This window comes from Dunckerocampus dactyliophorus, chromosome 12 (genome assembly GCF_027744805.1).
Source record: "Dunckerocampus dactyliophorus isolate RoL2022-P2 chromosome 12, RoL_Ddac_1.1, whole genome shotgun sequence".
NCBI classification, from domain to species: domain Eukaryota; kingdom Metazoa; phylum Chordata; class Actinopteri; order Syngnathiformes; family Syngnathidae; genus Dunckerocampus; species Dunckerocampus dactyliophorus.
Window position 1 is genome coordinate 1,958,802 of NC_072830.1, and position 20,194 is coordinate 1,978,995.

The 20,194-nt window shown below is 45.4% G+C and overlaps 2 protein-coding genes across 8 annotated transcripts; both read left to right on the plus strand.

Moving 5' to 3' along the window:
- The first annotated feature begins 139 nt into the window (after positions 1-139).
- Positions 140-6,188, plus strand: LOC129190968 (dicarboxylate carrier SLC25A8-like). 2 transcript variants are annotated; one of them, XM_054793812.1, is made up of 6 exons: positions 144-510; positions 578-785; positions 2,868-3,071; positions 4,502-4,603; positions 5,779-5,959; positions 6,042-6,188. In XM_054793812.1, the coding sequence occupies exons 1-6, from the start codon at positions 385-387 to the stop codon at positions 6,154-6,156; spliced, it is 936 nt and encodes a 311-aa protein (XP_054649787.1). In that variant the 5' UTR covers positions 144-384; the 3' UTR covers positions 6,157-6,188. The 2 variants fall into 2 exon arrangements, with proteins under 2 accessions (XP_054649788.1, XP_054649787.1); XM_054793813.1 differs by lacking the exon at positions 2,868-3,071 and having other exon boundaries at positions 140-510.
- Positions 6,189-7,244: 1,056 nt separating this feature from the next.
- Positions 7,245-19,817, plus strand: camkk1b (calcium/calmodulin-dependent protein kinase kinase 1, alpha b). 6 transcript variants are annotated; one of them, XM_054793811.1, is made up of 17 exons: positions 7,245-7,394; positions 10,209-10,484; positions 11,948-11,995; positions 13,714-13,767; positions 13,887-13,938; positions 14,014-14,156; positions 14,270-14,306; positions 14,388-14,409; positions 14,513-14,601; positions 16,101-16,300; positions 16,388-16,441; positions 16,532-16,605; positions 16,687-16,774; positions 16,834-16,962; positions 17,211-17,314; positions 17,612-17,662; positions 19,156-19,817. In XM_054793811.1, the coding sequence occupies exons 2-17, from the start codon at positions 10,269-10,271 to the stop codon at positions 19,247-19,249; spliced, it is 1,455 nt and encodes a 484-aa protein (XP_054649786.1). In that variant the 5' UTR covers positions 7,245-7,394; positions 10,209-10,268; the 3' UTR covers positions 19,250-19,817. The 6 variants fall into 6 exon arrangements, with proteins under 6 accessions (XP_054649786.1, XP_054649782.1, XP_054649783.1 ...); XM_054793807.1 differs by having other exon boundaries at positions 14,270-14,409; XM_054793808.1 differs by having other exon boundaries at positions 17,612-19,817.
- Positions 19,818-20,194: the final 377 nt, after the last annotated feature.

Sequence of the window (20,194 nt, forward strand, 5' to 3'; positions counted from 1 at the left end):
TCGTCTCAGACTAGAACAGAGAGCACACGTGAGGTGTCAGCCAGTTAATAGCGCAGGTTGAGTGGCTCATTTGCATTGGGGTGTGTTTGCTTTCCTCGCTCGCAGTGCCTCTGTTAAAAAGCGAAGCAGCTGTTCACCCGGCTGAATCCAGTCTCTCCATGAGCGCACACACACACACAATCACGTCTTGACTGGTTGCTACGGATTTTTACTTTTATGTTGACAATGGCATGAGCAGCTGGCCACTGCTTGGCTTTTGAAGGAATAAGTTCCTATGTCCTGGATCTATCAGAGCAAGCCTGATCAGCTGGGAATAACCTCCTCAGGGCACTCATGAGGCAGTTGTCTTTCTGCTTAAGGACAGCTTGATTTCCACCGTTTGTCATGGTCAGTGGCGGTTCCAGCGATTTGACCCCGACCGTGCCCGTCAAGATTGTTTCGGCTGGACTCGCCGGCTGCGTGGCGGACCTGGTCACCTTCCCGCTGGATACCGCAAAAGTCAGGCTGCAGGTGAGGATGACGGACCAGTATGACTTTTACATTCCATACATACTAACACCATCCTCCTGTACTTTAGATTCAAGGGGAAGCCAAGCCTTTGGTGAAGGGTCAGAGGGCAACATACAGAGGCGTGTTTGGAACCATCTTCACCATCGTGAGAACCGAGGGGCCCAGGAGCCTGTATAATGGACTGGTGGCGGGTCTCCACCGACAGATGAGCTTCGCCTCGGTCAGGGTGGGCCTGTACGACACCATGAAGCAGTTCTACAGCAGGGGCTCGGAGAGTAAGTGATACAGCTGTGTGAAAGGATGCATGATATAAGAATGATCAGACACTTCACCGAAGACTAGCAAATACTTTCATTTGGGTCAACATGTGAGCGCACGAGTCCTGACTTGCATTTTAGATAGATCAAGTGCGCATTCCACTGGGTTCACGCCACAGGCCTTCTCCATATAAGCAGCGTCATTCACATAAAGTTGACAGCTAAAGAGTCATAACTGCAGTACAACACAATCCGTTTCTCCCCTGCCGATAACCAGTCAGACCAGTTTGAAATAAACGCTGCTTACATCCTAGGTGCAGCAGTCTATGTTTTATCTATCTTTAGCATCTATTCCATCTTCTACCGCTTATCCGATGTCAGGTCGCGGGGGCAGCAACCTAAGCAAGATTCAAGAGTTTTCTTGTCATATGCATAGTAAAACAGGTGGTTCTGCTATGCAATGAAAAAAAAAGAAAGAAAACACAACAAAATGAATAAGAACATAAGAAACATAAATACCAATAAATTAAGCAACAAGAACAGTAGAGACATTAATACAGATAAATGAATAAAGAGTTATGAGTGTGTGTGTGTGTGTGTGTGTGCGTGTGTTGCGTGCAGCGTGTGTGAGTGCTTCGTTGAGAAGCCTGATGGCCTGTGGGTAAAAGCTGTTCGCCAGCCTTGTGGTCCTGGACTTCAAACTCCTGTAGCGTCTGCCTGACGGTAGGAGTGTGAATAATGAGTGTTGTGGATGTGTGCTGTCCTTGATGAGGTTGTGTGTTCTGCGTAGGACTCTAGATTTATAAATGTCTTGCAGTGAGGGGAGGGCTGCCCCAACAATGTTCTGTGAGGTCTTGATCACCCGCTGGAGTGCCTTCCTATCACGTGTTGTACAGTTACCGTACCAAACAGTGATGGAGGCGGTAAGGACACTTTCCATAGTGCATCTGTAGAAGCAACTCAGGATTGTGGTGGACATGCCAAATTTCCTCAGTCTTCTCAGGAAGTACAGTCTCCTTTGGGACTTCTTCAGAATTTGTTGGGTGTTGTGAGACCAGGTGAGGTCCTCGCTGATGTGTGTGCCAAGGAACTTGAAGGTTTTCACCCTCTCCACCTCAGTCTCATCAATAAACAGGGGTCTATGCGGCTCCTTTTCCCTTGTTCTTGGGTCGATGATCATCTCTTTAGTCTTATCTGTATTGAGAAGGAGATTGTTATCACGACACCAAGCTATGAGGTCCGCCACCTCTCTTCTGTATGATGTTTCAACACCACCAGTGATCAGGCTGATGACTGTAGTGTCATCCGCAAATTTAATGATGCTGGTGTTGTTCTGGGAGGCCACGCAATCGTAGGTGAAGAGCGTGTAGAGGAGCGGACTCAGCACACACCCCTGTGGGGTCCCAGTGCTCACAATTCTTGAGCTGGATGTGCGATTGTGGACTCTGACTGACTGGGGCCTGCCTGTTAGAAAGTTAAACACGCAGTTACAAGAAAGCAGACAACAACAGAGAGTGAGGAAGAGGACCCTCTTCCCGATGCCCAACAAGCCAAAAGGCTTGCCTATCTGGAATTTCCCCTTGTGAGAAGAATAAAGGAATATCGTATCTTATTTTATCTTAAGCCCAGACTTCCCTCTCCTCGGCTACTTTGTCCAGATCCTCCCGGCAGATCCCAAGTCGTTGAGGCCAGTTGAGAGACATAGTCTCTCCAACATGTCCTGAGTCTTCCCCGAGGCCTCCTGTCGGTTGGACGTGCCCTGAACACCTCGTCAGGGAGGCGTCCTTACCATGCCTGAGCCACCTCATTGGGCTCCTCCCAATGCGGAGGAGCAGCTGTTCTACTCTCTGAGCTTCTTCCGGATGACAGTGCTTCTCACCTTACGCCTTAAGGCAGAGCGAGTGAGGTTTACCAACGTATACTTGCACAGCTTCACAGGCTGGCATCCGTTCCACTTGTACCCACTACATATCTTTATTATCTTCCCTGCAGCTGTCAATTGAAGCCAGCGCCGTCTGTGCTGGCTTTTTTTCCACATTGTCATGCTGGAGAGGCCTGTGCTTTTATCCCTCCATCAAGTCGTGTCTGCTTGCATCACAGGTGCCGGCATCGGGTCTCGGCTCTTGGCGGGCTGCACCACGGGGGCCATGGCGGTGGCCGTGGCCCAGCCCACTGACGTGGTGAAAGTCAGGTTCCAGGCGCAGATCAACCTGCCTGAGTGCGGCTCAGTGAAGAGGTACAGCGGCACCATGGACGCCTACAAGACCATAGCCAGGGACGAGGGCGTCCGGGGGCTGTGGAAAGGTAAAATGTGATGACAGAACAATCGTTACTGGAAGAGTGTCAATGTAAAGCGTCTTGTGCACAGCCAGAGTTTTGCTGAAGTTCTTGTCCTACTAAAAGATGAACAGTCACCCCCGTCCCAGATGTTTTTCATCCAGGATGTGTCTGTACGTTGCTGCATTCATCTTTCCCGCTAGCCCAATTCCCCTTTTGCTACCACGGAAAAAACATCCCCACGTCCTGATGCTGCCACCACCATGCGTTCATGCCATAGAGCTCAATCTTTCAGGTGCCCTTCGGCAACCTCCAGGCAGGCTGCCATGTGCCTTTTGTGCCTCAGCAGCGGCTTCTGTTGCTTGGCCTTCTGGAAGGTTCTGCTCGCTCCACACAGAACGGCTGGCCAGCTCTCAGAACGTCTTCCATTTTCGGAGGATGGAGGCCGTTGTGCTCATTAAGACCTTAAAAGCAGCACACATTTTTCTTTTCCCTTGCTAGATTTATACCTGCAGACAACCTGTCTCAGAGGCTGACACACAATTCCTTTGATTTGATGCTTGGTTTGTGCTCCGACATGTACTGCCAGTTGTGAGACCTTTTCAAGTCTCGAGTCAGATCTCAAGTCAAGACATGCAGGTCCAAGCCGAGTCTCACGACAAGTCAAGTCAAGTCCAAAGTCGTAGGCTTGAAATTTTCGAGTCCTTACAAGTCATAAGCACTGTTTAGTGTCTCCCAAATGAAATGCCATTTTAACAATGTTTGACAAATACAATGAATGCATTTTGAATGGTTTTATTTTGTAAATAAAATAAGACCAGAGTGCTTACAGTGCTTAGGATTTATGTCATCCATTCATTCGTTGTTAGTTCTTCATCCTGATTGGACACTGACAGATTCATTCAATGCGGCAGATTCAAAGGGAAAATACGTGGTCTTGCTGGAAATTACGTAACGATTCCGTTAGTTGAATACTTTGAATGGAGACACACTTTACTCAATCACTGAAAATCTCAAGTCTTTCTTAAGTCATCAGACTAAAGTCCGAGTCAGATCCCGAGTCATTGATGTCGAAGTCCAAGTCGAGTCAACACTTCTTCCTTATACAGACGGTGTGTGCCTTTCCAAAGCACGTCCATTCAATGGAATGTACCACAGGTGGACTCCAACTATGCTGCAGAAAACATCTCAAGGATAGTCCGTGGAAAAAGGATGCACATCAGCTTCATGGCAAAGAGTGTGAATTAGGGCTGCAACAACCGATTAATCGGTCGATTACTTTTCGCTTAATCGATGAATCAGATTTTTTTTTTTTTTTAAACACACATTTTGAATTTCCACCTCTTTATTCAGAAATGTGGTTTTGGTTATAGTTAATTTATTTGAACGTGTATGCAAGTTACACTGGAATTCATCTCATATTACAATTCCCACTGTAAGTATGTCTGTCACTGCAGGTTGTCTGCCCAATATAACTCGCAACGCCATCGTCAACTGCTGTGAGATGGTGACCTATGACATCATCAAGGAGCGCATCCTGCAGTACAAGCTGATGTCAGGCACGTACAAACACTCTTCTGCAAGTTTAGAGGTCATATACAGTGGTGGGAAAACGTGTTTGCCCCCTTCCTGATTTCTTATTTTTTTGCACGATGGTCACACTCAAATGTTTCAGATCATCAAACAAATTTAAATATTAGTCAACGACAACACCATTGAACACAACATGCGGTTTTTAAATGAAACATTTTATAATTAAGGGAGAAAAAAATTCCAAACCTAAATGGCCTGTGTGGAAAAAGATTGTCCCCCTGTCGACTGAGATTAATTGAGATCCGTCAGTCTGGAAAAGGTTATAAAGCCATTTCTAAAGCTTTGGGACTCCAGCGCACCACAGTGAGAGCCATTATCCACAAATGGCAAAAACATGGAACATTGGTGAACCTTCCCAGGAGTGGCCGGCCAACCAAAATGATTCCAAGGACGCAGCCACGACTCATCCGAGAGGTCACAAAAGACTCCACAACAACATCCGGTATCTGGCATTTCAGAAAAAGAACATCAACAGTAAAATATGGTGGTGGTAGTGTGATGGTCATTAGGACCTGGAAGACTTGTGATGAATGGAACCAGGAGAATTCGGCCATCTGTTGGTGACCTCAAGCTGAAAGCAACTTGGGTTCTGCAGCAGGACAATGATCCAAAACACACCAGCAAGTCCACCTCTGATTGGCTGAAGACTTTGGAGTGGTCTAGTCCAAGTCCTGACCTGAATCCTATTGAGATGCTGTGGCATGACCTTCAAAAGGAAAAGCCTCCAATGTGGCTGAATGACAACAATTCTGCTAAATTCCTCCCCAGCGCTGGAAGAGACTCATTGCAAGTTGATTGCAGTTGTTGCTGCTAAGGGGGGGGGCAACCACTTATTATTAGGTTGGGGGCCATCACTTTATCACACAGGGACATGTAGCTTTGGATGTTTTTATCCCTTAATAATAAAAAGTTTCATTTAAAAAGTGCATAAAGTGTTGAGTTGTGTTGTCATTGACTAATATTTACATTTGATGATGATCTGAAACATTTAAGTGTGGAAAAAAAATAAATCAGGAAGGGGATAAACATCTTTTCACACCACTGTACGTTTTGTTTTGGCCAGTGCAACCAGTTGTCCTCATGTTCCAAAGACTCCCTTTCTTGACACTGAGGTCCTTTTTTAATTATTTTTGTCCACTAGACAACATGCCGTGTCACTTCACAGCCGCCTTTGCCGCAGGGTTCTGCACCACCATCGTGGCTTCCCCTGTCGACGTGATCAAAACGCGCTACATGAACTCCGTGCCGGGCCAGTACAGCAGCGCCATCAACTGTGCTTTCACCATGCTGGTCAAAGAGGGACCTACGGCGTTCTACAAAGGGTGTGTGCTGTAGCGCAAGTCATTGACATGTTGGACATGTTACAGTTGTATTCATTGTATTTGTTTTATTTTGATTTTTTAGATTCATGGCCTCGTTTCTCCGCTTGGGTTCATGGAACATCGTTATGTTTATGAGCTATGAGCAAATTAAAAGAGGTGTGGTGAGGCTGCAGCAGTCGTTGCAGTCTGCACTCTAACCTTTCCTGTCGGTTGTCACTTGGGCCCTCAGTGAGCGAGACTCAAAGCCCAAATGCTGTCCAATCAGCCTGCACATGTTCCCCTAATGACTCACAGTAGCATAAAGGGACACTTCAGGGATATAAATAACATGTTTTTATAGTGTCTAACTGGTGCAGTTGGGGTTTCAGGCGTGGGGGGTTTTCTCTGTTAAGTGGAGTTCTTAAGGAATTTGATGAAAAGTGTCTGGTGTGGTCTGTGAGTCCGCTGTAGGCAGTGATGTCATTCATAACATCGTGCATACAGCATGAAGTAGACATCAAGTACTGGCTGGACAAGCTTGACAGTTTCATCAACGTTGAGGAAGTATTGCCTTTTTGTGGAGGAATGCGCTCTAATTTCACTACATGCTTGTTGACTTGAATTCCTCACATTGTATTGAAACATGTCTTTGATCTTGTTTGTCTTCTTAATGACTATGAACTGCCATGTTTGCTCAAAGGTGCTACACAAATAAACCCTCTGTGACCTTGACCTTGTATAGCGTGTACACAGCAGTGACAATCAGGATTGTTCTTGTTGAAGATGGCCCGTGACCAAGAAGCAGTCCATCCACCTGACCCAAAATGGAACGATAGTTGAGATTCTCAAAGCCAGCGTGAGCACGTCTCCTCGAACGGGAAAGTTTATGGCCTCAATTGGCGGAGAAAAACAAGAATCCTGTTTGCAGAAATGAATAGTTTGTGTGATGTCATGCTTCTTGGCTTGCGGATCAAGTTTTTCAGGACGGTTGTCTCTTTGCTTGCTCTTACGCCTTTTGCATGGACACTGTCTTTCCATGCGTGAGAGCACAACAATTCTATCCTTCGGGCAGATCTGTTTGTTTTTCCACACTTGTCATGTATTGCGACATCACGCCTGGCTGCTTTTTTGGCAGAATTAGCGATGTTCCATTTTGCATGTTTTTTCGTTTCTATGTTGCAAATCAGCATGCGGTGCACTTGACTCCATTTGTGTGAATGGAGTCACATGTGTTTCCCTGCCCTTGGTCATGTGTGGCTTTTTAGTGTCTCGCTCAGGTGGATTCTGTGGGGATAACTGTGCTCAGCTGAGCTATATGCGGCCTCACTTAATCCCAAAGACAAGCGCCCTGCCGACGTCCCTTCCAGATTATCAGTGAAAGTTCTGCACTGAGACACAAAAGGTGTCCCACCTCCTCCTCCTGATGAAGCACATGAGGCCCACCTACCACTTCTGTGTAAGTAGCGTCCAATCCCACCCTGCTGTATGTTGTTTCTGTGGAGCTGCATTCTGTTGATGAACAAACAAATGTTCTTTATCAGATTAACCGTCTGTGGTGGCGGTACAGTACGTAAAATAACGCTGGGGTGCAAGCATGTGCAACTTGTAACGACTTGAATGCTCGTAAACCGTGTTGCATAAGAAGCTTTCCAGCTCTCAGCTCAGTATTTGCAACAGTGCAGCCTTGTTTAATTGAATTGATTCATTCCATTCTGTTTTATTTCCAAACACCACATGGCTACCAAACTGCTGGGTCGTGTTCAAGTGCGGTTCTGCAACACTGCACGACTACAGCCACAATGCTCCGCTACTGTGTGTTGACAGCTCGCCAAAAGAAGTACGCTTTCATATGCAGTGTTCCCTCGTTTATCGCAGGGGGATAGGTTCCCAAAATAGCCTGCAATAAGTGAAATCCGTGAAGTAGCCAACTTCCAAACCCCTCACCATACACTTCTTACACCTTCTCACATTTCTCTTGTTTAAAGACTCAAAAAAGTTCAAACCTTTGCTTGAATTTTAATGATCGACCTACAGGTCAGACACAAGAACACACGTATTTCACTCCTCTGACCGTGCCTTATCCTGGCGTCGTTCCGCTGTCCTGTAGCGTCTTTGTATCCTTGTTAAAACCGATTGCTGCAGTCCTTAGAACCGAAGATTCATTTACAAGTTAGCAAGCTAGCTAGCGATGACACAGGAAATTGACAATGGCCTACAGCCAATCAGGATGCAGAAAACAATGGACGGTGCTGAAAGATGAGAGAGGGAAGAGAGACACTCAACTTCCCACAATGCGATTCTTCTTAAAGGGCCCGGATCAGCCTGTATCATTATTACCTTCGTACAATCTTGGACTTCATTGGATTGTGGATTCTGGTGACTTTTATGACTTTATTTTTGACATATTTGTGAAGAGAAATCTTTACCAGAAGACTTCATGTTCCTCATTCATTTTGCCCAGAAGACATAATGGAAGTACAGTTAATCTGCTCCAATGTCAAACTGCGGTCGCCATCATGGATCGTTGACGTGACTTGTTTAAGCAATTGTAATATCTTGTTTTCTTACACTTCTGAGTGTCATTTGTTAGCATGCATTCATGTTTACGGGGTTTCCGCTACATGTGGTTGATCGTGGCGCAGCGCTTTAAAAATGTGTTGTTGTTTTGTAAAAACTTGAAAACAATGTTGGGTAATGTATTGTATGAATGGATATGTGTGCTATGTACTGTAGATACATATGTAGATGATTGTTTATGCACATATTCACAATTTGTTTGAAAACAATTTACAATATCATAAAAATGTTTCACTGTGCTTTATTTTGATAATGACGTGTGTGACCAGATAAAAGTATGCTTGTGTTGTCGTTCACTTTGTCTCATATTATGGAGAGAATGAAAAGCAGTCAGCTAGCAGTAGCAGACAGTTTGCCACAGGCTGAGCTTATCAGTTTCAATCCCATTCGACTTTCTCGCATCTTTGTTTACACATTTTGCCTGGCTCTCTGGCTGTAGATAGCCAGCTCATTTTTGTCCCACGGGCGAGCTACAAGTGGCTATCACGTTCATGGTGTACATGCTAACTTGCTTTTTCAAAGTGTCCCTTAATCTTGCTCTCTTGTTATCATTGTAATACTTCCGGCTTGTCTTCAAAACACTAGCTGTGTGTCGAAGTTGTGCAACAGAAACACGTAGTGTGTGTGCACAGCTTTAGACAGTGATGCTATCACAGGGGTTTCCAACAGGTAGCTCGTAAGCTAGCAGTAGCTCGCCAGCTGACGTTGAGTAGTTTACCAAAGAATATTTGCTTTCATAAGTGTTCTATTCAAACATGACGCTGGTATTTAATGACAAAGGAGCACACTGGGTGGAGATGTGCTTTGTAAATAAAGTACAATTAAAATGTTGGCAGTCACATAAAACAAACAGCTCACCTCTCCTTTCTTTTTGTCAAAGTAACTTTGTTGTTATTTGGAACAAAAAAATATATTATTGAACAATTCATTTCCCATGTGTTCGTATTACTCTAAAACTGTTTAGGTTTGTGTCAAACAGTACAACATGTTGTACTTTTGTACTCGTCACAGAGTGCTATTGGACTAAACAGGTCGGGTAACAACAAAAGGAGGCTCCACATTCTACATAGACTCACGTTTGAAGTGCTCTCTGCAGCTTTGCCATGAAATTAACAGTTTAGCAATGTTCTCGGTTCATGTTCTGCTGGTTGTTGAAAAAGGTTAAATAAATAAGTTAAGAAATAAGTCATTAATATAATTTGTCAGAATTAAAAAAAATGAAATTGCAGACATAGCGGCGGCAGTCCGCCGTCCCATGCAGCCCACCACCACAGCTTCCAAACATCCTAGGGGAAACCCTGCGTTCCATTTGTTGTGAACGTTGTTGCTGTAGTCAGGACGCAGTGTGCTGCCCTGTTGATGTTGAACATGTCAGTCCTGTCTGTTGTTGAGCCTTCGGTGTTTGCCTGTTGACGTTTTTGTTTATTAAGCATCAACTGCTTAAGTGGAATGTACATCTTAGGGGCTATCCACACGCAAACGTTTTCACGTCAAAACGGCAAAGTATCTTATCGTTTCAGCCTCTCATCCACACGGGAACGGTGTTCTGGGTGAAAAAACTGAAAAGGCCGCCTCGCCGTTTCCGTATGGACTAGCAAATCGGCTACAATTTAAAAACCATGACACTAAAGGGATAAAAAGAGTAATAAATGAATACTTAACATTCTCCATCTGCTATGTTGCTTTCTCTTAGCGCATCGATGCTTCCCCTGTGACCTTCCACCCTCTCTGAAGGCCGTCCAGGCAGGGCATCATGAGCGCCGACTCCGAACACCACGGCGAGCTGGCAGACCTGGTGGCGGCCATGAACGTGGCCTCCACCCGCGCCACCACACCCAATGGCTACCGTCCCACCACCTCCCACCGAGCGCGGCTCTCCGACAGGAAGATGTCTCTGCAGGAGCGAGGGAGCCGCATCAGCCGGCAGCCAACCATCGAGACCAAGCGGGTGTCCATCACGGACGCTGACGTGAGGGGTGACACACACACGCACACCCACTCGTTGTGTTGTATGCATAGCAAGTGGAACACCTGTTTACATAAAATGATACACTCACTGTACAAAGCAGTGATGGGTGATTGTATAACAGTAAAACACATTATAGATAATATACAGTATTAGGCTTTCAGCTTGGGCAGGAAACGGAATGCTTTTAAGTGTACTATAACTTACTATACAATGTATTCTGAATTATACGCGGAAATATTACTAGTTCAACAATATAGATACATACCATTTATAGTTGTTCGAATTCATATACAATAATATTCAACAGGTACATAATTCAAGTAACAATGACTAACATTCAAATTAGACAAAGCATATCTTAAAAGTAATCAAGTACGCTTTTAATGATAAATGTATCCAAAGGCTACAATTTCAAACCATTGCTTCAGCAGGTTTCGTTGTTACATTTTGGTAGAAGTAAGGCACACTTGACTCCAGCTAACCGCGTCCAACCGCAGGTCCATTGAAATGAATGGAGGCGGCTAGCTAATGCTACATGCATTGTTTCTTTTTCCCATTCGGCCTCCTAAATGTTTAATTCGAACCATTAAACGCGGAATTGTACAGTAGATGGTTGAAAAGAGGTTTGAACCAACCCGTAGTCCTAATCGTGCGTGGGTGTGTGAGAGATCCTCCCCACTGCCACACACAGAAGGAGACGCCACTTTTAACCGGTGCGCGATTGGTCGCGCCACACCACGTGACCAAATGACGGCACACAAACTGATAGCGAGATTTAACTGACAGCAACAAATGGGAAAAAATAAGGATACTCAATAGTGATGGATATTTTGGCTCTTTTTTTTAGAGAGCCGGTTGTCGGCTCATTATTAAGAACCGACTCTTTCGGCTCTCAAGTGGCTCCTCTGATTTTTTTTGTTGTCTTAAATTAATTTATTACCAAATTATGTATTGTGTAAAAACAGTTACTAATGTAAAAAAATACATCATATCAAATGTTTATTATTTACATGGATTTATTTAAATACTTGATGAACAGCTACAAAAAATATAATAATATATTATAAAATACAAGAACATCTCAATAGACAAAGTCAAATGTCTGCATGCAAATTTGTATTTACAATCAAATTACACAATATCAACAACACACCATTCAACAAAACATAAATGTAAAAGTGCAAAACAAAAAGAAAAAGCAGCATCCAGGTAACAGTTGTGTCTTTAGTGAAGATTGGCATTCAAAGACTCCTCCTCTGTGTGCTCTGTGTGTTTAACCCCGCCCCTATGGCGTCACACTTTAACAGAAAAAGAGAGGAGAAAAAACTAATCGGATCTCAAGTGGCTCCCAACGAGGCGAGCCGGCTCTGAGGGCCGCTTCGTTCACAACCGACACATCACTGATACACAGGCTTTGCACAGAATTTGTTTATGAGACTGCATTTGTCCTTTATTGTCTCCAGGATTGTGTCCTGCTCAACCAGTACAAGCTGAAGGAAGAGATTGGAAAGGTAAGAAGCGGCCACCAGATGGCGCCGTTTTCCCTTTTAGTAGCAGCAATCTGTCAATAAAATCAATAAAAACGGCAAAAATGGGAGAAATCGCGCAAAAGGGACAATGCAAGGAGAAAAAACTTCAATGTTTATACTAACATTAAAGCAAATTGGGGCGTCCTAAACAGCATATCATCAGGAATGGTTCCAAGAAAGCAGATTACCCTCAATGATCTATATGGCAACGCTCTAAATGATAATACGAACGAGGTAGTTGACAGGTTCAAGAAATACTTTGTATACATATACATTGGACCAAATCTGGAAGAAAGGACCCCAAGAGGGGTCAGCACAGACAGGGACAGGAGCAGGATAAATAGACTGATCAGGAGAGCGAGCTCTGTCCTGGACGGTCCTTTGGACTCCGTAGAGGAAGTGGGGGAGAGAAGGATGTTGGCTAAGCTGACATCCATCATGGACAACACCTCTCACCCGCTACATGACACTGTTGTTTCCCTGGGCAGCTTCTTCAGCACACCCACGGTGTAAGAAGGAGAGGTTCCGCAGGTCCTTCATACCGACCGCTATCAGGCTTTACAACACCTGAACCATTTTGTATTCACTATGTCTATTCATTGCATGCATTGTCTATGACTATGCATTCTTTACTTGTGTACATACTTGTGTATCTTGCTTGCTGCTGTAACAGATGAATTTCCCTGCTGTGGGATTAATAAAGTACTACTACTACTACTACTACTACTACTACTACTAAATTCCTTGACAGTGGAGAACGGGAATGAAAGCATAGACGCATCCCACCTCCATGTTCCCCACTGATGTGACAAAAGAGGACATCATTGACATTGTCAATAAATGTAAAGCAAAAACATCAACTGATTGTGATGGAATCGGCATGGAAACTATTAAAAGGTTCATGAATGAGATTGCATCACCACTGATGTAAATCAGTAATCCACCATTTCAGATGGTAAATTTCCAAATAAAATAAAAATGGCTAAAGTAGTACCAATTTTCAAAACTGGAGCCAAATATTAATTTACAAACTTCCAACCAGTTTCTTTATTGCCACAATTTTCTAAAATCACTGAACAGCTATTCAACAGCAGGTTAGACAAATGTATAAATTGGAATTAATTACTCGAGACAGCCAATACGGATGCAGAGCTACGCTTTCAACTTATGGCACTAATCGAAATAACCCAGGAAATTACCGCTGTAGCGCTATAGACCGCAGAGAGGGCACAGCCGTGTTTATGGATCTCACAAAAGCGTTTGATACAATGAATCACACTATCTGAACTGACAAACAAGAAAGGTACGGAATCAGAGGGTCCGTTCTGAACCGGGTAAAAAGTAGGGATGCTCCGATCGATCGGTCGCTGATCAAAATTGGCCAATTTCCGCGAAACGTTACGTGATCGGCGTAAGCCGATGAATGCCTTTCAACCTGTGGTGACCTGTGGCTAGTACGTCTCCTCCCACTTTCTCTGGCAGTGCGCGGGCGTGCCAAAACCAAAACAATCACGTCTGCAGTGTGGAATTCAAGTGCCACACTTTATTTCAAGCATGACGTTTTGATTGTTTCTTTAAAAGAGCACAGAGTTTTACCAAAGTGGTTGAAGCCATCTTTTATTCATCTAAAAAGGCCACTGGTGTCCATAAAGGATGACAAATGAGTTTAATAATGTTCTCCTGTATTCTACACACTCTAGGGCTCTTACGGAGTCGTGAAATTAGCTTATAATGAAGACTCGGAACAGTATTATGTAAGTGGTTGCCTCTTTTCCCACTCAGTGTGTTTACATTTGACTGAACATCTCTTGATGTTACCATAACATCTCTTTTGGTATTGTGGTCACCTAACAGCATGTTTTCCTCCATCCAGGCAATGAAGGTTGTGTCAAAGAAGAGGCTGATGAAGCAGTTTGGATTTCTGCGTGAGCAACACGACAACAACACGTTTAACTCGTGACGTGTTGACATTGCGGTGATGCGTTCGGGTTCCTTTTCAGGTCGTCTGCCTCCGCAGGGGTCAGACTCCCAACAGCAGGAGGCGGCGGCCTTCCCTAAAGCAGTGCTTCCTCTAGAGAAAATCTACCGGGAGATCGCCATCCTGAAGAAGCTCTCCCACCATAACGTTGTCAAGCTGGTGGAGGTGAGTTGGACAATGAGCACCTGCGACGATGGCAATCTACATCGTATAAATGATGCTTGGCATGAGTGACACTACTACCACTAAGCTACTTTTGTGCTGATGTGCTTTTGCAGGTGCTTGATGATCCTGATGAAGACGGCCTGCACATGGGTAGGAGCTTGTTTACGGTTGAAAGTGTAAGTTATCTCCTGGTGGGTAAACCTGGCGTCTTTCTGCTATCATGTCCTCAAGCCTTCGAACTGATGACAAAGGGGTACGTTGTTACTCGTGGATGTCGTCTTGTAAAGTTTCCGAGGAAGAGCAGATACAATTTGATGTGCCTAACTTTTTATCTTCTCTTTTGTCTCCCCCCTCAGTCCAGTGATGGAAGTGCCCACAGATAATCCCTTGACGGAGGAGCAAGCTCGCTTTTACTTCAGAGATGTCGTCCTGGGCATAGAGTATTGTACGTTGACATAAGTGTCTTTAGAGGTACCATCCATCCATCTTCTGTTCCGCTCGTCCTCATTGGGTCGTGGGATACACCACGGCCTAGTCGCTGGCCAATCAGGGCACATCGTGTATTGATAAAGAAGCATTCACACCTATGGACAATTTCAAGTCTTCAGTTCCTTGCACACACGGGGAGAACATGCACACGCCACACAGAGAGGCTCACACCCTCGACCTTTGGAATGTGAGGCCAACATGCTAAGCACTCATGCATGCGGCCTTAAAGACCCTTCCAGTCCCACACTAGTACCATGGAGGTTGTTTTGCCTTCATGACATAACCTGGAAGCGGAGCAAACGAGTGAGGGAGATGGTAGATTTTTCTTACGTCTGGTGCTCATAAACGCATATTACCGTTAGAGCTGGGGTGTGCAAAGTGTGACCCGGGGGCCATTGGTGGCTGGTGTTTTTTTTATTGGTCTGCGGCAGATTGTTGAAGTAAAATTACCCCCCAAAAAACCCAGCAAACATGGGAAAAATAGAGCAAGAAGCCACAATGCAAAGAGAAAAAGGTGAAATGTTGATACTAATAACTCCGATATTACTAATAATATCAAAGATTTGTCTTTAAATACTGTAACAGTGTTCCCTCGCTCTGTTGCCATTCACCTTTGGCTCTTTCGCAGATTTCTTTGTGCAATTTTAGTGCATTTTAATTTTTTTTTTTACAGCGTATGAACACTGTTAAAGGCCAAGCCTGGCCCTTTAAGAAGAACTGCATTGTGGGAAGCTGAGTGTCTCTCTCTCTCTTCCCTCTCTCGTCTGTCTGCACCACCCATTGCCTTCTGCGTCCTGATTGGCTGTAGACCGTTGCCAATCAACCTCCTTCGTGCCGCCCTGCCGTGTCTCCTGTGTCATCGCTACCTTGCTTGCATGCTAGCTCGCAGGCTTTGTGTTGCTGCAAGTTTCTCACCGACAAAGCCCACAAGGTTGATGAAACGTTCTGTGCCCAAAAGGCAGAGGAGGATGCCGACCATCGCACAAAAGGTTGGGCTTCTGGACCTGCTGAGGGAATGTAGAAGTTACGCGGCTGTAGGAGGAATCTTCGGTTCGGGCAGGCGTGCTGCAGCAGTATGTTTTAACAAGGATACAAAACGCTACAGTGCAGCGGAGAGGCACCGGGATGAAGACGCACGGTCACAGGAGTGAAATATGCGTGAGTGAATTAAATTCAAACGAAGGTTTGAACCTGGCGTGTTTAAACGAGAGAAATGTGAGAAAATGTTCATGCCCGTCTGAGAAAAGTGTCTAAAGTGTTTTAGGTGTTGAGGCGTTTTACAGCCTTAAAACATACAGAATCATTGAAAACAAATAAGGTTGGCTACTTTGCAGGTTTCACTTATTGCAGGCTATTTTGGGAACCCATCCCCAGCGATAAACGACACTTTTGCATCATAGGGGGCCTTTATTCAAATGAAATGACTGTTCGCATCTGCTGTCGTCCCTTGACTAGTGCACTACCACAAGATCATCCACAGAGACATCAAACCTTCCAATCTGCTGCTGGGGGACGACGACCACGTCAAGATCGCCGACTTCGGCGTGAGCAACGAGTTTGATGGCACGGACGCCCTGCTGTCAAGCTCGGCGGGGACGCCGGCCTTCATGGCGCCAGAGACCATGACGGAACAAGAGCAGGGCTTCAGCGGAAAGGTGAGCGTTGCGTGACGGGCCGCAAATGATTGTTCTGAACTGCGATGAAACCCTGCTGGTGACCTGGGCTTTTTTTTTTTTTTACAGGCTTTAGACGTGTGGGCGATGGGAGTGACGCTCTACTGCTTCGTGTATGGGAAGGTAAACAAGCTTTCACGCTGAATACCAACCCACTCACATTCAGCAGTCATAGCATTCACCAAATGGCCTCTACTCCTGCTTCTCCTCCAGTGCCCTTTTTATGACGAATACATTGTCTCCCTACACAACAAGATCAAGAACAAACCCGTGGAGTTTCCAGAAATGTAAGGAGAAAATCTCTTTTGGGAAGCACCGACTAAGATTGTTGTACTCAACGTTGTGCCTTCTTTTCTTCCTCTCCACAGTCCACCAATAAGTGTTGACCTAAAGCTTCTCATTGAGAAGATGCTGGATAAGAACCCTGAAACCAGAATCACCATCCCTGAAATCAAGGTGAGCTGCCAGTGAATTACGCGAGGGGTGTGGCTAATACGTGATGTGCACGGTCACAGCTCAACCCGTGGGTGACCGAGGGCGGCGCCAACCCTCTGCCCCTGGAGGAGGAGCACTGCACAGCGGTGGATGTCACGGAGGAGGAGGTGCAGAACAGCGTCAAACTCATCCCCAGTCTCTCCACGGTGGTGAGTGACTACGTAGGCCCGGTTTCTCACGTAAAATATTCACTCTGTCAATGATGTTTGCGATGAAATAATGTGCATATTGGCACATATGTGCCCTGCGATTGGCTGGCCACCAGTCCAGGGTGTACCCCGCCTCTTGCCCAAAGTCAGCTGGGATAGGCTCCAGCATACCCGCGAGGATAAGTGGCATAGAAGATGGATGGATGGATGGATGGATAGATAATGTGCGTATTTTCCATGAACTGCAGATCCTGGTGAAGTCCATGCTGAGGAAGCGCTCCTTCAGTAACCCCTTCGAGTGTCAGGCCAGACGGGCAGAGAGGTCCATGTCTGCCCCGGGTGGTCTTCTTATGTAAGTCCCCTCTCTCCTGACGCCCTCGGCAAATCCCATCCGCCTCACAGCAGCGGATAAAAATACATTCCTTCAGTTAAAAATACGCACGTCTCAGCCATCAAGATTGGGCTGCATTCTTTTGATGTACGGTACTTTTTTATTGCTAAACTGTAGGCTCTACGCTACTGTACTGTACGCTAAAATGTGCATCCAAACAAGAGCCTGAATGTTCCAAAAGGTCCAAACCCTTTGCAGAACAAACTGACTCCTAACAAAAGTCCAGCGTGAGACGACTACGATGTGTGTTTGTTGCAGTGGTTCTTGGGGCCTGTTGAGGTCCTCGCCTCTGCTTCATCCTTCTTTGAGGTACATTTGCCTGCAGCACGTAGATCAACTCGTCCAGTCCTCCGTTGTCCAAAGTGTCCAGAGAGACGACACAAAGCTCCCAACAATGCGGAACAATCGTTTATTGAAGAGCTTTGCGCCGGCTTCACCCGTCCCGCTCATCTGCCTAACGTCTCCTCATCCCCAGCCCTGATTTATTCTCATCCCGATCTTGAACTTTTCATCACAACATCCCAACTTTTTAAAAACTGTTAGCCATAACTCATCCCCAGTTGGTCCTCATGCTTATGCCAACTTTTTGCTCTCATCCTTGTCTGAAATGATCTTTTTCTCATCCCCAACTTCTCTTCATGTCTCGGCCCAAGTTTATTCTCATCCCCACCTTCTCTTCATGTCTCAGCCCAAGTTTATTCTCATCCCCACCTTCTCTTCATGTCTCAGCCCAAGTTTATTCTCATCCCCAACTTCTCTTCATGTCTCAACCCAGGTTTATTCTCATCCCCACCTTCTCTTCATGTCTCAACCCAAGTTTATTCTCATCTCCACCTTCTCTTCATGTCTCAGCCCAAGTTTATTCTCATCCCCACCTTCACTTCATGTCTCAGCCCAAGTTTATTCTCATCCCCACCTTCACTTCATGTCTCAGCCCAAGTTTATTCTCATCCCCACCTTCTCTTCATGTCTCAGCCCAAGTTTATTCTCATCCCCACCTTCTCTTCATGTCTCAGCCCAAGTTTATTCTCATCCCCACCTTCTCTTCATGTCTCAGCCCAAGTTTATTCTCATCCCCAACTTCTCTTCATGTCTCAACCCAGGTTTATTCTCATCCCCACCTTCTCTTCATGTCTCAACCCAAGTTTATTCTCATCTCCACCTTCTCTTCATGTCTCAGCCCAAGTTTATTCTCATCCCCACCTTCACTTCATGTCTCAGCCCAAGTTTATTCTCATCCCCACCTTCTCTTCATGTCTCAGCCCAAGTTTATTCTCATCCCCAGCTTTCTCATCCACATTCATGTCTTGTCCTCCCTTTTGTTTCTCCCAACGTCGAATGATTCTCATCTCCAACTTCTCCTCATCCTGATTCACGTTTACTCGTTATTGTTCCTCCTCGTTTGTAACTTTTTCCTCATGCTAACTTTTCATGGTCACCCCCACATGGTCACTCCTTATCTCCGACTTGTCCTCGTTCCCAGCTTCCTCATCATAACCTCATGCTTATTTCCCATCTATCCGTTTTACTCATCATTGCCAATCTCATCCCATGTTTCCTCATCCCCATTCCTGGCTTTTTTCCACTCATCCCAACTTTCCCTGATCCTCATTCCCGACCTCTCCTCATCCTTATCCCACTCGCACTCATCCCGATTTTTCTCTCGTCCACTATTTTGCTCATCCTCATCCTAACTTCTCCTCACTCTTACCCCCAACTGAGCTGAATCCTCATGCCCAGCTCCTCCTCATCCCTGCTCAGCCTTCATGTTCATGACTCGGAAGTGTCTGCTTGCTCCGCAGGAACATCAGCCTGGAGGGCAGCAGAGACGGCGAGCTGGAGGACTTGTATGAAGACGAGGCGTTCACGGAGTGCATGGATGACAAGGAAGCATGAGACGGTCGCTGGTGTTGCCATTGTTTGGTCCGTTTCTCACAGTAGCAAAGACAATTAGTGATGTAAAGGGGGGGGCGGGGCTGGATAAGGACCAGTTACAAAAAGTCCACACTAAAGTCAGTCAAGGAAGGCAAAGAGGTCAAGGAAAGGAATGATCATACCTGTCGACCCTCCCATTCTCACAGGGAAACTCCTGTATCTTGTTTCCTGGTGCCCTCCCTTGTTCATCGTTTCCCCCATTCCAAGTTTTCTCGGGGAAGAAAGTATTTCTGGTTCTACCGGATCAGCCGGTAGAACCAGAAATACTGGTACGGTGAAGTCAGGCCAAATTAAAGGAAGCACACCAGTAAAATAACATATTTGTGAAATTCTAGTGGAAGTTCTTGCGCAAGATCAGAATCTCCCTCATTTCCTCTTACTTTTTTGGAACATTTCTCTTGTTTTCTCATGCAAATGTTGGCAATGATGGTAATTATGCTTCCTTGGTTGTCTGTTCTAAACCAAACTAAGTGTGCTCTGTAAAGAAGATTTGTTTACATTTTCCTACTATAATAAAAACGTCATCTGAGCTATTGCTCGCGTGTGGCTGTCGTGTCGCCTGTGAAACACTAGATGGCGGTATATGACTCTCAGTCATCCGGGTCATGGTAGTCCGTGAAGGTTGAATCCAGGTAGTTGGACTCCTCTTTGTTGAAGACGTTTCACCTTCCGTCTAAAATGTTAGGTGTGGGGTTTCTAGATATTTGTCTCCGGTGGGTACGTCCCGTGGGGGTGCTCACAAGCGGAAAAAAGCCGGTTCACCCCAAATTCAGAGACAAACTCAGCAGTGTTCATTCCGTGCAGTGAGGAGTGCGGTGACCCCTGCAATTTGTCCCCAGCTGGGACATAAATTGGGAAACTCAACACGTAAAATTTTAGGACTCAAGAAGCCTTGCAGATGAAAGG